This window comes from Corella eumyota, chromosome 5, assembly GCF_963082875.1.
Source record: "Corella eumyota chromosome 5, kaCorEumy4.1, whole genome shotgun sequence".
Taxonomy (NCBI): domain Eukaryota; kingdom Metazoa; phylum Chordata; class Ascidiacea; order Phlebobranchia; family Corellidae; genus Corella; species Corella eumyota.
The window spans coordinates 6,054,050-6,071,083 of NC_137494.1; the positions used below are offsets into that span (position 1 = coordinate 6,054,050).

A 17,034-nucleotide genomic window follows, 5' to 3' on the forward strand; every position below is an offset into this window, starting at 1 on the left:
ATAATGTTTTGTAAAAGTATTTTAATGATCTTGTATTTTATGATTTATTTTATGTATCGAATTTTTTGCAAAAATATTTCTAAAATTTTTATTTTTTAAAGGTACTTATTAAATGTAAAAGAATTAAGTCATGGATAAAGATATCAAGACACTTTCCACCAAACAGAATTGGAAAAGTATTCCAGTAAGAATTGGAAAAGCCGGTCCAAAGTTTAATGATCTTATTCAATTTGAAGAACTCGATGAATATACATTGGTAAATAAAATTTTTTTTTTTTTAATTTATGGCAAGCTAAAAATAATATTACATAAAATAACATTTGTAACTATTTTACTATTTGTTTGTACTTTTAGGAGGCTGACATACCACCGCAACAACCAAATGTTGAAAAATCTTTTATTGTTTCAAATAAAAAAAAGCTAAAAGAAAAAAGATTAAAAAAGAGAGAAGAATTAAAAAAGGCATTAACAAGGAAAGAAACTGAAATAAAGAATGTTATATCTAATGACAATAATAACAATTTAGAAGAAAATATTGAAAATAATAATCAAATTGAGACTGAAATTGTTACTGAAAATGAAAACAGTTCTAAAACCAAACCCGGTCAAAAACGTAAAGGAAAAAACTCGAAACTTAATAATAAAAAGAAACAAAAACCTAACCCTGTAGAAACGAAATCAGAAAGTTCTGACACCAAGAAAATTGAACCTGTAGATATGACAGAATGGAATAATTTGTTTGTACCTGATTTAGTTTTGAAGGCTTTATCGGAGGAAGGATTTTCAAATCCAATGCCAATACAAAAGCAGGTAGTTAATAAAAACTTGCTTAAACTATTGTAATTGTAATAGTTACAATTTTTTGGTATGTAATTTTTCTTACACCTAGCTTTATTGCATGAGGTTCTGGATTTAATTCCCACTGCTCCCATGCTGTAGCCTCCCTGAGTAAGGCGGGGTATTAAGCAATAAGAGTTATAATATTCATAAGTAGAAAAAGTCAATTTGAGACAGGGTAATGATTTTTCCTTGTGCTAGAAAAAAACGATGTTCATTTTTATTTTCTGCTGTTGTAGAATTTAACACTTTCGTACCAATGCAATGTTAAGTGGTTAATACATGCACCTTACTTATAGGTTTTGCCACCTGCAATTCGCGATAAACGTGATGTATTGGGTGCAGCTGAAACCGGCAGTGGAAAAACTTTGGCTTTTGGAATTCCACTGCTCTATCATCTGCTAGAAGATAAACAAAGAAGTTTAGCAAAAGCAAAAGAAAATGTCATAGAACCTATGTCTCAAGATCAGAAAGTAAATTTTTAAAATAAATTAAAAATTTTTTAAGAAGTCACAAAAAATTTCAAAACAGTTTTATAAAATCGTAAACTTTTTTTTTATTTAGGAGGATGTTGAAAACATAAATGAAGATGATCCGGAGGATTTACCGAGTGATTTTGAAGATGAGGATGACACTTATAATGTGGAAGAGGAGCTGGAGAGGAACTCCTCCAAGATTCTTCCTGCTCTTGTTCTTACTCCAACCAGGGAGCTTGCAATTCAAGTAAGTTAATAATAATTAAAAAACTTTAAAACAAAAATGTGTTTAAATAATTATTTGCCTAATTTTAAGGTTAAAAATCATTTGAGCAAGGCAGCAAAGTACACAGGTTTATGGATGGCAGTGGTGGTTGGTGGTATGGCTCCACAGAAGCAAATCAGACAACTCAATAAAAAACCTGATATCGTGATAGCAACACCGGGACGATTACATGCATTAATGGAAGAAGGTTTCAATTATTTATTTTTTAGTTGATTAAATGTCAAATTATGTTGATATTAAAAGAATCTAAATATTTTGTTCTCATATAATTTCTTAATGTAAAATGTCATCAAAACAGCCTAAACTTGATTTGTTCCGTAGTTGCCTTTTGCAGTTTTGCATATTGTTGATTGTATTGCCAGATAATTAATCTGTCAATTAGTTTTTATCATAACAGGAACTATTGTTGGCTTATGCTTTTAAGGGTACCACAGCGTAAAAAACATAGGAGCTCAAAGCCAGAAACCCCATGTAACACATGCCTTTGGTTATGCATATTATTTTTCAAGTGTTTTTCTTAAATTCAACTTACTTTTTTAGGACATCCTTATTTAACGAATATGCACTTACTTCGTTATCTTGTAATTGATGAGGCGGACAGAATGTTGGAAAAAGGACATTTTGAAGATCTTAACAAGTTGCTAGCGATCATGAAAATAAAGGACGCTAACAAAGTAAAATAAATTTAATTTTGTGCAATGTTTTGTGATTTTACCCAAATATAGAGTAACATTTGTTATCTTGACCCACTCTCAAATTGCCTTTGGAAGTTTAAGGTATTATAAATTATAATTTCCCGATAATTGAGCTGTTTATGAAGTATTTGTATAGCAGAAGTTGATACCAGTTATACCGCCTTACTTAAAGGCACTACAGCAAAAGAACAGTGGGGATAAAGCCCAGTACCTCATGTAGTGAAATCAAAATGTTCTGACCACTACACCACGCTGCTGATAATTTTATATTGTCATCGTGCTATATTTTAACTTGAAAATGTATTCAGTAAAATTTAAATTTAAATTTTTTTAGAAAAGGCAGACTTTTGTTTTTTCTGCTACACTGACGACAGTCCATCTTGGTTCCAACCGAGCAAAATATCGGGGAAATGAAAATACTGAAAGCAAAACTGTAAAACTTGAAAAATTAATGAAAAAAATCGGAATTCAGAAAAAACCTTTTGTAGCTGATCTAACCACTGTAAAAAAGATTTTCTTTTTTGTTTACCAGTTGCTGAATTTGGCATTTGTCTTAAGTTTAACAAAACTAAATATTTTATAATTTTTTTATTTTTAGAAAAAGTTGACAGCAGAGAAGTTATCGGAATCAAAAATAATCTGTGAAGCTTCTGAAAAAGATTTTTATCTTTATTATTTTATTAAATCTAATCCTGGAAGAACTTTGGTAAACATTTAATTATCAATTGTATAGCAACAATTATAATCTTGTAGTGGTAACATCTGTAACTATGAATTTTTTTTGTATTTGTTTATCCTCAATGTGGGAAGGTCAGTTTCATGACCTAAACATAGATTGACAGCAGTTACCCATCCCCAGTCCCAAGTTGACTGTGGCAGTTTGGGATATTATAGATAATAAATGCCTGTTAATTAAACTGCTGATTAAGTATTGGCTCAGCAGGAGTTTATACCGTTTATAGCGCCATACTTGTGCTACAGCATGGGAGCAGTGGGGATTGAACCCATTTCAAGTGTAAAAATTGTTTTAATCTTTGTAAATTTGTTTTATTTTGTTAGGTTTTCACAAATAGTATTGATTGTATATTTCATTTATCTGGTGTACTTGAGGCTTTAGATTGCAATCCTCTTCATATTCATGCTAAAATGCAGCAACGACAACGATTAAAACATTTGGATCGATTTCAAGCTAATTCTAATGCGGTTATGATTGCCAGTGATGTAGCAGCCAGAGGTAGATTTTTTTAGTAATATGTTATTTATGCCTTAATTTGTTTCTGATTTCATATACACTGTAAAAAAGGTCGACTTTAGCTCTTCTAAATATAAGCTGACATTTGTTGTCCTTACCTAGTAATCAAGTTACTTTAATAGTTTGGGATTTTATTAATAATTTATCTGGTAATTGGATTTCGTCTCAGCAATTATTTGTACTGTTTGTAACTTTTTCTTTAGGAGCGCTGCAAGCATAAGGTAGTGGAAATTGAATTAAAGACCTTATTCATTAGAAAATGTTTTTTATGCTACACAAAACTTTCGTTATATCTTTGTTGATGTAAAAAGCCTTACTTTAGGATGGTTTTAAAAATCGAAGTTCGGGTCAATCATTAGCGTCTTAAACATTCTAAACACTATATTGCCGGTGTTATTTAACTAATTTTTATTTTATATTAGGGTTAGATATACCTGATGTAAATCATGTTGTTCACTACCAAGTTCCAAGAACAATGGAAACTTACATTCACAGAAGCGGTCGATCAGCTAGATCAGGTACGTGTGTTAGTTTGTTACTTTATCAATTTAGTGATTCCTGGTATTTAGATTTTCAGAGTAATTATAATTTCAAGGTATAGTAACTATAAAGACATAATTCCGGTTTATTTTTATATACACTGTTAAATCTTGTTCAAAATTCGTTTTATTTTGTTTTAACCCCCACCATAATAATACTGCTTTTTCCGATACGTTAAGATAAGGTGTTGAAAACAAAAAATAAAAAATAAGCTTGTCGTTAGATGGTGATGGAGAGCTATTTTAGGAAGTTGCAATAGGTAGCCTAATACCTTCAATAAACTGGTTTCGTAATACCTACTGTCGATTTAACTACTTTTTGCTTGGTAAACAACTTAAACCGGTTGTATTGGTTAAAAAAAAAAATCTGATTTTTTGTTATTGCATCATTTAATCAGCAAACGATAAATTCTTTTGTTATTTTGTTTTGGCAACTTATCGGAATGTGTACCAATTGTTAATACCTTTGATTGGGAAATAAATTCGTGACACTAACATGTTTTTAATCGGAAATAACGATTAGGTTGTACCAACAATACGACTTACGATATTTATTACAGAATTATCTCATTTAGTAAGCTCATTTTTTTGCTAGTTAAGCGAATTACCGTTTCTATGAAAACAAATATGTGACTCATTTTTCGTGGTTAAATTTAAAGAGAAAATGGTTTAATATTGTTAAATGTAAGACTAATGTAATAACTTTAAATTCTTTACCAATGAAACTATTTGCAAGCTTGAGTAGTCTCATAGTAAAATTGACTGACTTTTTTCAATTAAAAACTAATTGTTTTCTGTTCGTTCTGAATATCTTTCTCTTATTTTTCAGGCAAGGAAGGAGTTAGCGTTTTGTTGGTTAGCTCTGGCGAGTTAAGTTTTTACAAAAGGATTTGTAAATCTCTAAAAAAAGAAGATGGTCTTCCCATATTTTATGTGAACAACAATTATCTTGCGGCCGTAAAAAAACGAGTCAGTATTGCTAAGGAGGTAGACAAGTTGTCGCATAAGCAGAAAAAGGTGAGTAAAGCTCGGTTTTAGTTTTTTTTTATGTAAAAAGGCCAGTTATACAGTCGTAACTTAAAATAAAAATTGCTGGCTTTATCAGGCTTTGTTGCTTATATAGTTAGGGCCAAGGCCTACTACACAGCCTTGATCACTGTATTTTCGCACAGTTTCAAAGTGATTTTATTTGGTTTTGACGCCTTAATTATGTTGGTTTGTTAGCCTTTTTTTTAGCTCAATTACTTACCGCATTATCTAGAAGCCAGGGTGGTAGCCCAAAAATAAAGGGTAGTGTTTTTTTTCAACCCACAGTAAAAAAACTAAAAAGTAAGTAATTGAAAAAGAGCAAAAAAAATTTTTGAAAAAAAATTTCCGCTGCTAAAGTTACAAGCTAACGTCGTATAGTGTTTCAAGTATAGGTAAACCTTGCTCTTTGCCAATGTGTAATTTAATAATGAACTAATACCACGAAACTTTTTTATTTACTGATTGACATTTTAAAACACAAAATTTCTATTTTCATTTTTCCACTTTGTTGGAGAACAATGGTTTGACTTATTTGTAAAAAATTTGATTGACAAATTGTAGGCATTTTTTGAGTATATATATTTTTAATTACACGTGGCCTAAAATAAGAAAAAAAATCAGCAAAAAAAAAAAACCGCGAAAATTTATTTTTAGTTTAAATATTTTTGTAAAAAAATTTCCGGTCTGAGATTTTCTCGTACGATGGAATTTTTTTCTAAAGTTTTGATTGACAGGTTCGTTTACACAACGATTGGTTCAGTAAGAACGCAGAGGCAATGGATATATGCCTGGATGACGACATGCTCATCAGTACGAGTGATTCGGCCGACGTTTCTAACGAAATTAAAATGAAAAAACAGCAGTTGACAGCATTGTTGAAAAAGCCGATTTTTCCGAAAGGTTTTTCAGGTTTGGGAAATTTTTTCACAAGTTAATAAAAAAAAATGTATATATATATATATATATATAAATGTGTAATTTGCGTTACATTATGGATACTGCTACTTTAACAGTTTCAAAGTTTCCAAATAACTTTTTACCAGTCCAACCAAATTTTCTATTTCGGTTTACGGTTTTTTAAACACTGTATATACCCGTATCGGAACTTGATAATACCTGTATATTAATTGAAAGATTGTTGTTACTTTTACGGTCCTCGCATCTTAATTACTTTTACGATTTTTGACAAGTTTTTCTTATTTGAAAAACCGCAAAATTATGAATTCAAAGGCATTCAAAAAATGACATTTTAATATTATTTTATTTTTTATTTGGAAAGTCGTGATAAAATTTAACATTACCGTGTAAAAAATAATAAAATTCCAATTTTTTTTAGTAATTATTATTCGAATATCAAAGTCAAAAAAAATTAATTTATAAAATATTTATCCTGACCCAGTTATATTTAAATATCCTGTACTTGAAAACTATCAATTTATAACATCAATTACACAGTTCGCACCGGCAATTATACACTCCAAATTTTCCAAGTCGTTTTTTTGTATTCGCTAAGTTGTGGTTTTGTTGTTTCTTCTTGCACAGGTAAATATTTAACGCGAGGCGGGGAATTTTCTGTTCCGGATATTTCTGAAGCGGGAAGGAAACCGCCACCGCCGTCGCTTGCAAATTCAAAGAAAAAAACGAAAAACTAATCGGTAATATTTTTTTTTATCAAATTCTTTAATAAAATTTTTCCAAATATCGTTTTAAAATATTATAATTAAAATGATTTCAACCTTTCAGATGACAGTATTTGGAACGTTCGGCGGCTAGAAATAAATAAAACAACAAGATTGTAAAAAATTTGTTAAATTTTTACAATGTTTAAATAAAAAAAATTTGTCAGATTTCAATATTTTGTACACGTTTAGCAGTGTCTTTTTTTCTCATATCATCTTAAGGTCTTAAAGACAAATAATGTGGTATCGATGCGGCTCGAACACGAAATCTTTCGGCTCGTAGTCTGCTGCCATGAGCAGTGTTATCAACTATATACTATATATATATAAGCTTTTGATGCTGCATGTCCAATTTAAAGCTCTTTAAAATACCATTTGTTGTGCAGGGGTAAATTATTACGGAAGTGTATAAGTTGCAAAATGCAACCATATTACAACTATTAAAATGTAGGCTGTAGGTGGGCAATCGGAAATGATAGTATTATATATAAATACATATATTTGTTTATACAAAATTATTCTCTTTTAAAAGCAAATTTTTTGTTAAAATACGCTTAAGCTAATAATCTGTTATTATGGTTAATTACTTTCTTGGTAAAATTGAGTTATCTTGTCGTAATTGATAATTATTTACGGGCCAACGCTGTCTCTATTTAGGTTACGCTATTCTATGTAAGATTGAATACGGTTTTTCTCTAAATTGATATTGGAAAATACCTCTCTCAACATATGAATTAGTAGTTAATCGAAATTATTTGATTAATTGATAAATAATAATTACGAAAGATGGAAATTTTTTTTTATTTTAAAGGAAAAGTCTTTTCGGGAATTTTTGTTCTAAATCAGCAAAAAAACGAATTTTTAGATATTTGGTTAAGATTAATCTGTTTTTAGTGATACCGCCAAAACTTAATAGGTTCTTATCTAATGTGTTCTGTTGGTTAAACTATAGAAAACATGTTGTGTTTTTTTAAACCTATAGGCATGTGATATAATACAACATTTAAATACAAAATAGTAAAGGCCAATTTTTTTGCCAAGTTCGTTTGGAATAAAATTACGTTCCTTAGGCTACTATAAAATTTAAATTTGCAAAGAGGTGTCGTATAACCTTTACTTTATGTAATATAACATGCTATCATAATAGCCAAATTTCTAAGAAATCAAGATTAGCTTGTCTATTAAATAAATTTGAGGTTACTTTTTTATTCTACATTCCATCTAGATCAGGAAACATAAATGCACAGTAATTTAACTACTAAATGGTGTAGAGTATATTACCATGCAAAGTAAGAACTAAACAACTGCTTTTAATATTAAAACAGTTTAATATTTTTTAATTAAAAAACGTAAACAAAATATTTAATAATAAATAAACGCAGTATAAAATATTTGCAGGCAATTAGCTTTGCATACAAGAAGTTGTTAAAAAAAGTCTTATTTAGTTTACAAGGGAAATTGAATTGAATAAAACCAAGTACGTTAAATATTACATGTTCACTATTTTTACGTTTCCACATCACGTATTGCTCCGTCTAATATCTGGGACAATACCGCGCGTGTTGAATATGAGTTCATTTAAACCCATGACGTCATCACAATTCCATGACGTCACTGTGTGATTACACTGGTTTTGTTTCCTCTTCACTGTTGGGCGTCATCTCGAATTCGTCAGTAATCGTGTCGCTTTTGCATTGCTGTAACTTGCGCTTGCCGTCCATTCGGCGGCACATGTTGCCTTTTCTTCGGCACAGTAACCCAACGATAAGTGCTACTACTAGCAATGCTGCCACGCCAAGGCAAATTCCGGCTATGATAAAGTTCCTTACTTCAGAAGCCTCGCTGGCGATTTTGATTTCGACAGTTGCGTTTACATAACTCGGCGTTTGGTACTCGACTGCGGCAAAACTAATAACGTATTTGCCGATGCTGGATTCGTGAACTTTTCTGAATAAAAAACAAAATATTTTAAATTTAAGCCTTTCAATATTTGGTTAACTAAAAGGCCCTTCTGATTTTAAATTTAATTAAAAATAATAATGTTTATTTACGGTATAGTTAGCTTTATGAAAACTTCCGCAGGAATGGCTTTTCTATCTTCTAAAGGAGGAGGTACGGCAAAGCAGGGTTGGTCTTGGTAATTGCTAAATAATATATTTGTATTTAGTTTATTTTGTATTTATATTTATAGTAGTCCTATCATTGTTTTTTGGCAGAATAAAGTTAGATCAAGAAGTAGTGAATCTATATTATAAAAATATATTCAAAATCTTTATTATTATTGTCTATATTATTATTATTAGGTTAAAGATATAAATAAGTACGTTGTGCATTGTGGAGATCCTTCCTTTCTCATGATTCTTTCTTGTTTTAGCTGATTAATACAACTATTTGAAGACTCCCCCTCCTAAAGGTTCACGAATTGTTAATATTTTTAATTAAACCACAAGGAGAACAACTGATCTTAATAACATGCTAGTAATAATGTTAGCAATTTGCTAAAAGACTAGGGGAAAAGAAATCAGCAGGGATTGAACCCACCACCTCGCGCGGTGGTATGCCCGGTGCTTTAACCATTGTTTAATTTTTGAATAGTAGACCAACTATGGTACCCACCTTATTCCATATTACGTAGTAGTGGTGCCGGCGTATATTTCCTACACCGAGGGTTCCAACGCAGTTGATCGTTGCTGGTGCATCTTCTTTTGCTCGCACTACAACACTGTCACATTTAAGGGTTGGCTCGGGCGCTCTAATCGTAGGACCTGTAGTGTAAGAAAATGCTATTTTGTATATTTGTTTAGCTCTTTATATGGGTATTAACAACTATGCAGTTGTTAAGGAGTATTACTGAAAAGTTGAGCAACAGTTCTAATTTAATTCCAATCGTTGACTGGTTGTATTTTTTACACACTTTGAGCTTTCAACCAAACTGCCAGTCTAATATTGCTATATATTTCCCAAGGTAAACATGGAATTAAATAAAATTTAAAGAAGTTGTGGTGTTTAAACCATGAAAGTTTATTGAATTCATGAAACCATTAAGTTGTTTTACTTTGTCGATAAGATCTTTCTTACCTCTTACGCAAAAATTGGTCGCAGCTAAATATATCGTCTGTCCATTACGATGTACTGCACAAGTATAGTTTCCAGCATGGTCGTATTTGATTTGATTTAAGTGTAACTATAAGCAAAATATTATCAAATTTATTAACCTGCGTGTCATCCAAAGTCATTTAAATACAAGCAATTCTCTGTGCCAATTTGCTGACCAAAATTTAATCTAAACATAGTCAAGAAAAAGTACTTGAGAATGTTGGTGGCTTAGATGATATAGTTTGGTCAAAATGTATTGTAAGTAAGATATACACATACCGAAGTGCCATCCATAGAACCTGTTCCTTCTGGCAAGGGTTTGCAATTTTTCAACCATTGGACTGTGATGTTATCCCGTTTTAAGTTGTCACTAAGAGGAACTTGTGGTGTGTCTGCAATTAAAATTGTGATACTAAATGAAAAAATATACCTCTTTTTCACTTTGGCATAGTTGAATATTATTCTTAATGCATGCTTAACCTATAAGCTTGTATAAAACCACGATTTTAAATCTATAGATGTATGGTAGGCTTATCCTGACAGGGTGTCAGGGTAATAAAAATAGAAAAGGCTTACTCGTTTTTTAATTGTTGTTCTTTTTAAACCTAAACTTACCGTCAGAACTTGCGCAAGTCCATTTTTTCCTTAACCCCAAATCGCCATCTCGATTTTCCAGAGAATTCAAAGCCTCTTCACAAGTTTGCTCCGGCAGTTTCGTTATGTTTAGTCTGACATATTGAGACGCGCAACTTACTACTCCGTCGAAATTATGCTGAAAATAAGAAGTTAAATTGGTGAATTGCGATTATCCAAATTCATTTTTTATTTACACTTAATAAATCAAAAAAAAAATTACAATATCAATCACCCTCAAAAGTAAATTTTATCAATACGCAATAGAAAAATGTGACACAAAGTACTTCAAAAAATGATATACGTAAGCCAAATGGATTTATTTTTTACTTTCAAGCTTAGTGTTAGTCACGGTACTTAGCCACCAGTTAGTCTTGGTTTTGTATGTGGTAATATACGTTATAATCAGCTAGTTTTGCTTTAAAGCTCAGGAAAAAAGAGAGTATGTTTGTATATTTTAGTCAAATCCTTTTTAATGTTATAGCAATACGTACCAGCATTACAACTTCGTAGTGGTTAGATGTGATTTCCGTTGCGATGTGATCATAAGTGGCGTAATTAGAATGATGATAGTCGTCTGCAGTGACGCTCTGGTTAACTAGCAATACGTTGTTATCGCTGTCCCAAATTTGGCACTGTCAATAAAACAGGTGTTAAAATTCTGCTTTGAAGTTGGTGTATTTGCAAGTAAACCTAACATGTTATTATCGATTATTTTTTATCTAACGTGTATTCATATAAGATTAATAAATGTTCTATCAAGATTTAAACGAAAATAATATATAAGTTATATGATTTCTATATACCTCCACGTTTTCGAGTTCTATGCTGTCGTAAAAGTTATCATAAAACTGATCATTTAGCATCCCGCACGAAATAGTAAAAGGCCAGTTCATATAGGCTGATTGTGTAATTACGGGGCCAACTGATTGACTGCAAACCGGCTCATTTAAATCTGTAACAAATTAGTAAGATTCAAGGGAAATGCAATCCAAAGGTTAACTTTACCGTCACTTTGCCCAAACAGCCTAATTTAATTATTTTTTAATTGCATTTTAATTGGGCACGTTAAAATTAATTTTAGTTAGTAGGGCTTACCGTTATCGCACTGAACTTTTCTCACAAACACAGCATACAAAGCGACGTTAACAAAGGTTAAAAAAATCATGTCTTATGTGGTAAACCGGTTATTGACCTAGCGTGTTGAAAATCCTACACAAATAATCAGTGTTTAAGTAATATAGTTCCTGCTGCTACCTTAGCTCGTACAGTTTGATAAATAAATAGCAAGTTTAATAGCGTGGGTGCTGACTAGCTACAAAGCCCATCTCCTAAAAATAAAATAAAACGTTCTCGATTGAAATAATTTGCCTGTTTTTTAATCCCTTTGAACTATTTGGCAGGCTATCGCTAAAGACATCGTCCATACACAGTCGTTAACCTTGCCTTGGGCTCTGTTTTTATGCAAAATGGCCTCGTTTTTTATAAAAAATATTTACTTGTTTCTGGACGACGATTTGTCAAGGTCGACGGAAAAAATTAAAAGTCAATGACTTTGCGCGAAGTTTGAAATTTAACCCTAACCGGACAAATCGGGTGACGCAAATTATTTAATAATTATTCAAAGCATGTTTACTACGCTGAAAATAACATATGTTGGGTCTCTTTTAGGCAACATCTACTTGCATTTTAAAAAAAAACACCGTTACAACTTACATAAAAAAAACATTTTTTTTTATAATTTACAAAACATTATGTTTAAAAAGTTACAAATCTTAGGTCACCATATCAACACCTAAGTTGACTCGTAGTTTTTGGCAAAACATCGATCTAAAATTAGCGCTCGGGTCAACTTAATAATAGCCTCAGTTTGAGTTGTACTCTACGTTAAAAACATATCAAACTTTGTTGATATATTTTTTGCACTTAAAAGGCTCTGAAACAATTTGTAACTAGAAAGTTTAGCCTCCCAATTTTCGTTGCATTATTGCTTTTAAACTAAACACATTTCGACTGATTCACGATTCGTAATCACGCTTTGAAGGTGGTATGTTTATTGCACTGTCTGCAGCCTTTAATGAATTTGTTTAATTTAACTTCGGTTTCTTATCGGCCGTTTAATTTGCATACACGGGATTTAAGAAAAACAAAAACGTTACCACGTTGATTTCGACTGTCTTTTTCAACCCTTGGTCGTGTTTATTTGATTAGAACGTTGCTATAAACGTAGAATTAAATCATTTTCCGTTGAAAATTGCAGTGGGGAACTCGAACTGATTCGCCGTATGGTAATTCAGCGCGAAATCGTGTTTACTGTTGTTGATAATCTGGCGAGACTGTAACACGATGTGATTTAACGTTTAGTCTATAGATCACCTGGTTTAATATAACTTTATAGCAAATAGACATGCACGTTTCTTGTTATTCTACTACGGACCATAAAATAGTCTAGTCATCAAAAAAAATTCGCTCTTTTTAGAAAACTTTTTGACTATATTGGATTCTATTTTAAAGAGTCGCCGGTTTTTATGTAGTATTTAAGTGGGTTGAATTTCGTAAGTTCGAAACTTGGGTTATATGACTAAAAACCTAAATATATATATTTTATATTACTTGTTTAGCGGTAGGTTCACGATTTTAAATATAGTCTGATTACTACGAAAAAACGTTTCATTTCTACATTACGAATATCCCTTAATAAAAATAGTGCATTCATCATCATAATTAGACTGTCTAATTTTATTACCATTGTTTACCTATTACATAACTAGAAAATATACTTGTGCAATATTTACATCGTGATTTTATTGTCAATTGGAAATTTCCTCAAGCCAAAACAAAAATTCCGTGGCGAAAAATCGAACCTAGAATAACTTTAAAAAATTTAAAGCGTGTCATCAAAATTTTTGTAATACTTTTAAGTTTGTCCGCAAATTACGAATTAGCGGTTTCAATGCTATGTAATATTGACACCTCGCACCGAGAATTACTCATACTTCTAACCGTAACATCTCAAGTAAGATTTCGATCTTAACTCCCTGAATTAATACATTTTAATCTATAACACTTTATATCATTTGCATTACAGATTTGAACCAATATTTCGAATGCCTTATGCAAAAAATACAAAAGGTACAGTATCGCATTTTAAACTTGGCATTTATTAAATACAACTGGTCTTTAGGACCATTATGCCTACGAACTTCAAGCCTGTCGAACTCGAAATTGACTTAAAAAAACATTCGCAACATTTTCAGGTTGTCCGCTAATGACTGCTGATTGCTGCTTTGCCGTAATGTTTTAAATTAACTTCTGTAGTTTTGCGAATGGCACCCGCGGGCAAGGGATCTTTTTAGTTTCTTTCCGTAAGATGACAGTCACGCTACGTTGGGAAATTCCGCCAGATTAGGCAGACAGATCAAGTCGTATTTGTAAACAGTTAGCTACCAAACCGCTGCTTCCCACAACGCGAAGCGTTTTTGCTTTCGTCTTTAAATCGAAAGGCTAATTAAAGCCGCAGTTGAGCTGTAGTTTTTTTTAATTCAGTCGATTTTTCGTGACTGTTATTTTGCTAACAACCGTACAGCTATGTCCTTACAGTCTGCGAAGTACGGGTAATTCCAAATCATTTAAATCGCTTCATCTTTATATTAGTTTAAAGAAAAATGCAAGTCGTTAAGCAGCCTAGCTAATGCGATAACAGTCGATTTCAAATTATCGTAAATCTGTTTCCGCGATAACGATAATTTTTCGTTCCGCTTTAATAAACTTGCAACCGGTAAAATGTTGTTTCTATTTTTTCCATAAAACAATTGTGGGCGTGCATTTAAAAATGCGGGCGGCAATTCGTGTACTACATCTTCGTGTACTACAATCATGCGTAAGCCTTGTTATTATTAAACTATCATGCAATGATGTTTGTTAATGAGTGTTGCTTATTGATACGTAGTTATACTATACGACGGATGATTTATTTCATGTCGGAATGTGCGTTTTTTTAGGCATCACGAAATCGTATTTAACACCACATGAATTTTGATGTAAATTATTGTTTTTTTATAACCACGTGACGTGTGACGTAAACATAGTACGTAAATTTAAACGAAACTGTTTTGTAGCTGGCGTAGTTGTCGGCTGCTATTTTGTAAGATTTTGAATAATGCAAAATTTGTGTAATTGTACAATTTTACTGTTTTTTTAAAATACAGCTGACTTTAACATTATTATCTTCTATATTTTTCTTTCTAATACTTTATTTGTGTAAATTTTGAAGGCGGTTTCAACTACTTTTTACGATATCTAGGTATTTTGCTAAAACGACTGAACTTTGGTATCTTTGCCTTTATCTTTTTTGCTAACTTGAACCGCTCAGTTATAACCTTGTCGGCTTAACTAATAAATTTTCGTAAACTTTCCATCGTTCTACGGGTGGCATTTCACGGGAATTAAAAAACTCGGTTTTGTTACTAATTGTGAAAATTTACAAGCCACATTTGGAAAGTTACGTTACATTTTTGTTTTGCTTTATATTTAACCTTTTAAAAAATTCGTAAATACCAATAAGATTTATTCAGCTAGGGTTAAAAGTTATTATATTTTAAATAAGGAATTGTGTAGGGTAAATATTTGGATTGTTTTTTATAAATTTAATAACGTTTTTAAAATTTTGCAACTAAAAATAATATTATGCTTAGTTGAATAACTTTAAAATATGTAAGTTAATGGAGTAGATAACGTGATTTCAATGTTTTTAAAATACTTAATTAATAGAGTTCATGTTTAATCTCCGTGAATTTTAACTTATTTACACAAGTTACGTTTTTTTTTATAGCACGATTTTAACCTAAGTGCACAACATTCTAACTAAAACATTAATTTTAAAATAATAAAATAGAATTTCTTGTATTAATTTGAAGTTGTGGCAAGGTTATAATAATTGTGGCGTTATTTTAGCTTCTAACTCACGATAAACACGTTTTTAGACAAAAAATCGGGGATTGAAAACCAATCGCATGTGTATCTATCGCCATCTACCGTATATTTTTTAATTTTTTTAGAGTTTAAAGAAGTTTGGGTAGAGTTAAAAAAAATGGATCACTTATTTTTTAGATTTCTTAGTAGACCGTAAGGTACAAGTGATCCAATGTATTTAATATCAGTTAATGCTTGTAAAATTAAAATTTTATTTTAAAATACACGAATTTGTTTAACGTGGCTTTTTTGCAATAAAATTTATTAAAATAATAAAGTATTTTTTTAAATTTGGTTATCTCAATCATAATGACTTGTATAAATAATTTATTACACCAGTTGTCATGCCTAGCTTTGATAAATTCAAGTTGCTTTATAGATATAACAACTGTTGCTACACACACATCTACTAAAGTTTTATTCAAACATTGATTTTTACAATTTTTAGACTAAAACGTATCGAATTTTTGACATATATTTACAGGAATTTCATTTCAATTTTGTGGTTTTATTGCACTAACTACCAATATTTAAACTAAGTATGTAAAGTTAGAATAAATTTTAAAAAATTAAAAAAGTTTTTACGCCTACCGCTAGTTGTTAAGGCAGAGCCAAAAATTTAACAATTTTAAGAAGCGTAAAAATGTTTAGGAAAAAGTAACGCCTTACATTTTTAAGGGCAGTTTTATCATCTTTAGAAATGAACTTTGGAATCCAAATTTCTATTTACGAATTAAACATTGTTGGTTAAAAAGTTCCACAACATACGCAAACCAAAACAGTAAGAAAAACTTTATGAAATATTTATTAAAATCTTTTTCTCACATTAATAACTCATTATTGTTAGTCACTGTTAAAAAATCTTTTTTTGGCTTTCCAATGAATAATTGATTTTTTATCATTAACGTTATCAACTTGCTTAAAACCAGTTTCATTTTGTAAATTTTTTTAAATTATATCATCCCACCCTTGAGACGACGATGACAACTTAAAAATTTACAGACGTTTTAAATATAAAGGCCTATTAAATCATTTTAAATATCCTTAGGAGAAAATTTTGTTTATTTTGTATTACAAATTGTCTCTATCAAAAGTTGTTAAACAAATATGTCTGCCTGTATTATAAAAAGTCTAATATTAAGTTATTTATTGCTGCAATCTTCAAATTTTGATTAGTCAATTTTTTATGTGTTGTAAAATTTTAAAAATAGAATTTTACGTGATATATTTCGGAATAGAATTGGAAATGACTTAACTTCACGAGTTACAAGGATAACTATCATTTTAACTTGTGAGAATGTAAAAAAATATGCACGACTGAACTTGTTTTTAAAGTAGGCCCTCATGTGAATTCGGGTTCCTAAAATTTGTGAGGGATTCCTATAAAATAGAACTACAAGTCACATGAGTAGTCATCACCCCAAAATATAATGTCAAAAAGTGCCCAGTCATAAGTCATAACCTTTGTTGACTGGGCGATTCTTTGGTGAAGTAATTTTGTTATTTTCAACGATTGCGTTTGACCTTTTTTAAGGTGATTA

At 30.9% G+C, this 17,034-nt stretch overlaps 2 protein-coding genes across 2 annotated transcripts; one reads left to right on the forward strand and one right to left on the reverse strand.

The window, feature by feature from the left end:
• The first annotated feature begins 110 nt into the window (after positions 1–110).
• On the forward strand, positions 111–7,256 carry LOC145751918 (ATP-dependent RNA helicase DDX24-like). The gene is made up of 14 exons (XM_082568074.1): positions 111–256; positions 355–810; positions 1,137–1,310; positions 1,402–1,560; positions 1,630–1,786; positions 2,140–2,273; positions 2,629–2,796; positions 2,893–3,000; positions 3,354–3,528; positions 3,969–4,064; positions 4,915–5,102; positions 5,849–6,023; positions 6,657–6,769; positions 6,858–7,256. Exons 1-13 carry the CDS (start codon positions 131–133, stop codon positions 6,764–6,766), a joined length of 2,226 nt encoding a protein of 741 aa, XP_082424200.1. The 5' UTR covers positions 111–130; the 3' UTR covers positions 6,767–6,769; positions 6,858–7,256.
• Positions 7,257–8,062: 806 nt separating this feature from the next.
• On the reverse strand, positions 8,063–13,201 carry LOC145752858 (uncharacterized). Its single transcript, XM_082569216.1, has 10 exons — positions 11,621–13,201; positions 11,329–11,477; positions 11,017–11,157; positions 10,505–10,661; positions 10,169–10,281; positions 9,872–9,977; positions 9,410–9,558; positions 9,118–9,200; positions 8,845–8,937; positions 8,063–8,740 (listed from the first exon to the last, which is right to left on the reverse strand). Exons 1-10 carry the CDS (start codon positions 11,688–11,690, stop codon positions 8,416–8,418), a joined length of 1,386 nt encoding a protein of 461 aa, XP_082425342.1. The 5' UTR covers positions 11,691–13,201; the 3' UTR covers positions 8,063–8,415.
• Between the last annotated feature and the right edge of the window lie 3,833 nt (positions 13,202–17,034).

Bases quoted from the DNA above. Each gene is read 5' to 3' on its own strand.
- LOC145751918 (XM_082568074.1), top strand. From the start codon at position 131: ATGGATAAAGATATCAAGACACTTTCCACCAAACAGAATTGGAAAAGT. The intron at 2,797-2,892 runs GTAAAAAAGATT...TTTTATTTTTAG, and splicing joins TTGTAGCTGATCTAACCACT to AAAAAGTTGACAGCAGAGAA. The intron at 6,024-6,656 runs GTTTGGGAAATT...CTTCTTGCACAG, and splicing joins TTTTCCGAAAGGTTTTTCAG to GTAAATATTTAACGCGAGGC.
- LOC145752858 (XM_082569216.1), bottom strand. From the start codon at position 11,690: ATGATTTTTTTAACCTTTGTTAACGTCGCTTTGTATGCTGTGTTTGTG. The intron at 9,978-10,168 runs GTATGTGTATAT...TTTTGCTTATAG, and splicing joins GTTCTATGGATGGCACTTCG to TTACACTTAAATCAAATCAA. The intron at 8,741-8,844 runs GTAAATAAACAT...TTTTTTATTCAG, and splicing joins TTCATAAAGCTAACTATACC to AAAAGTTCACGAATCCAGCA.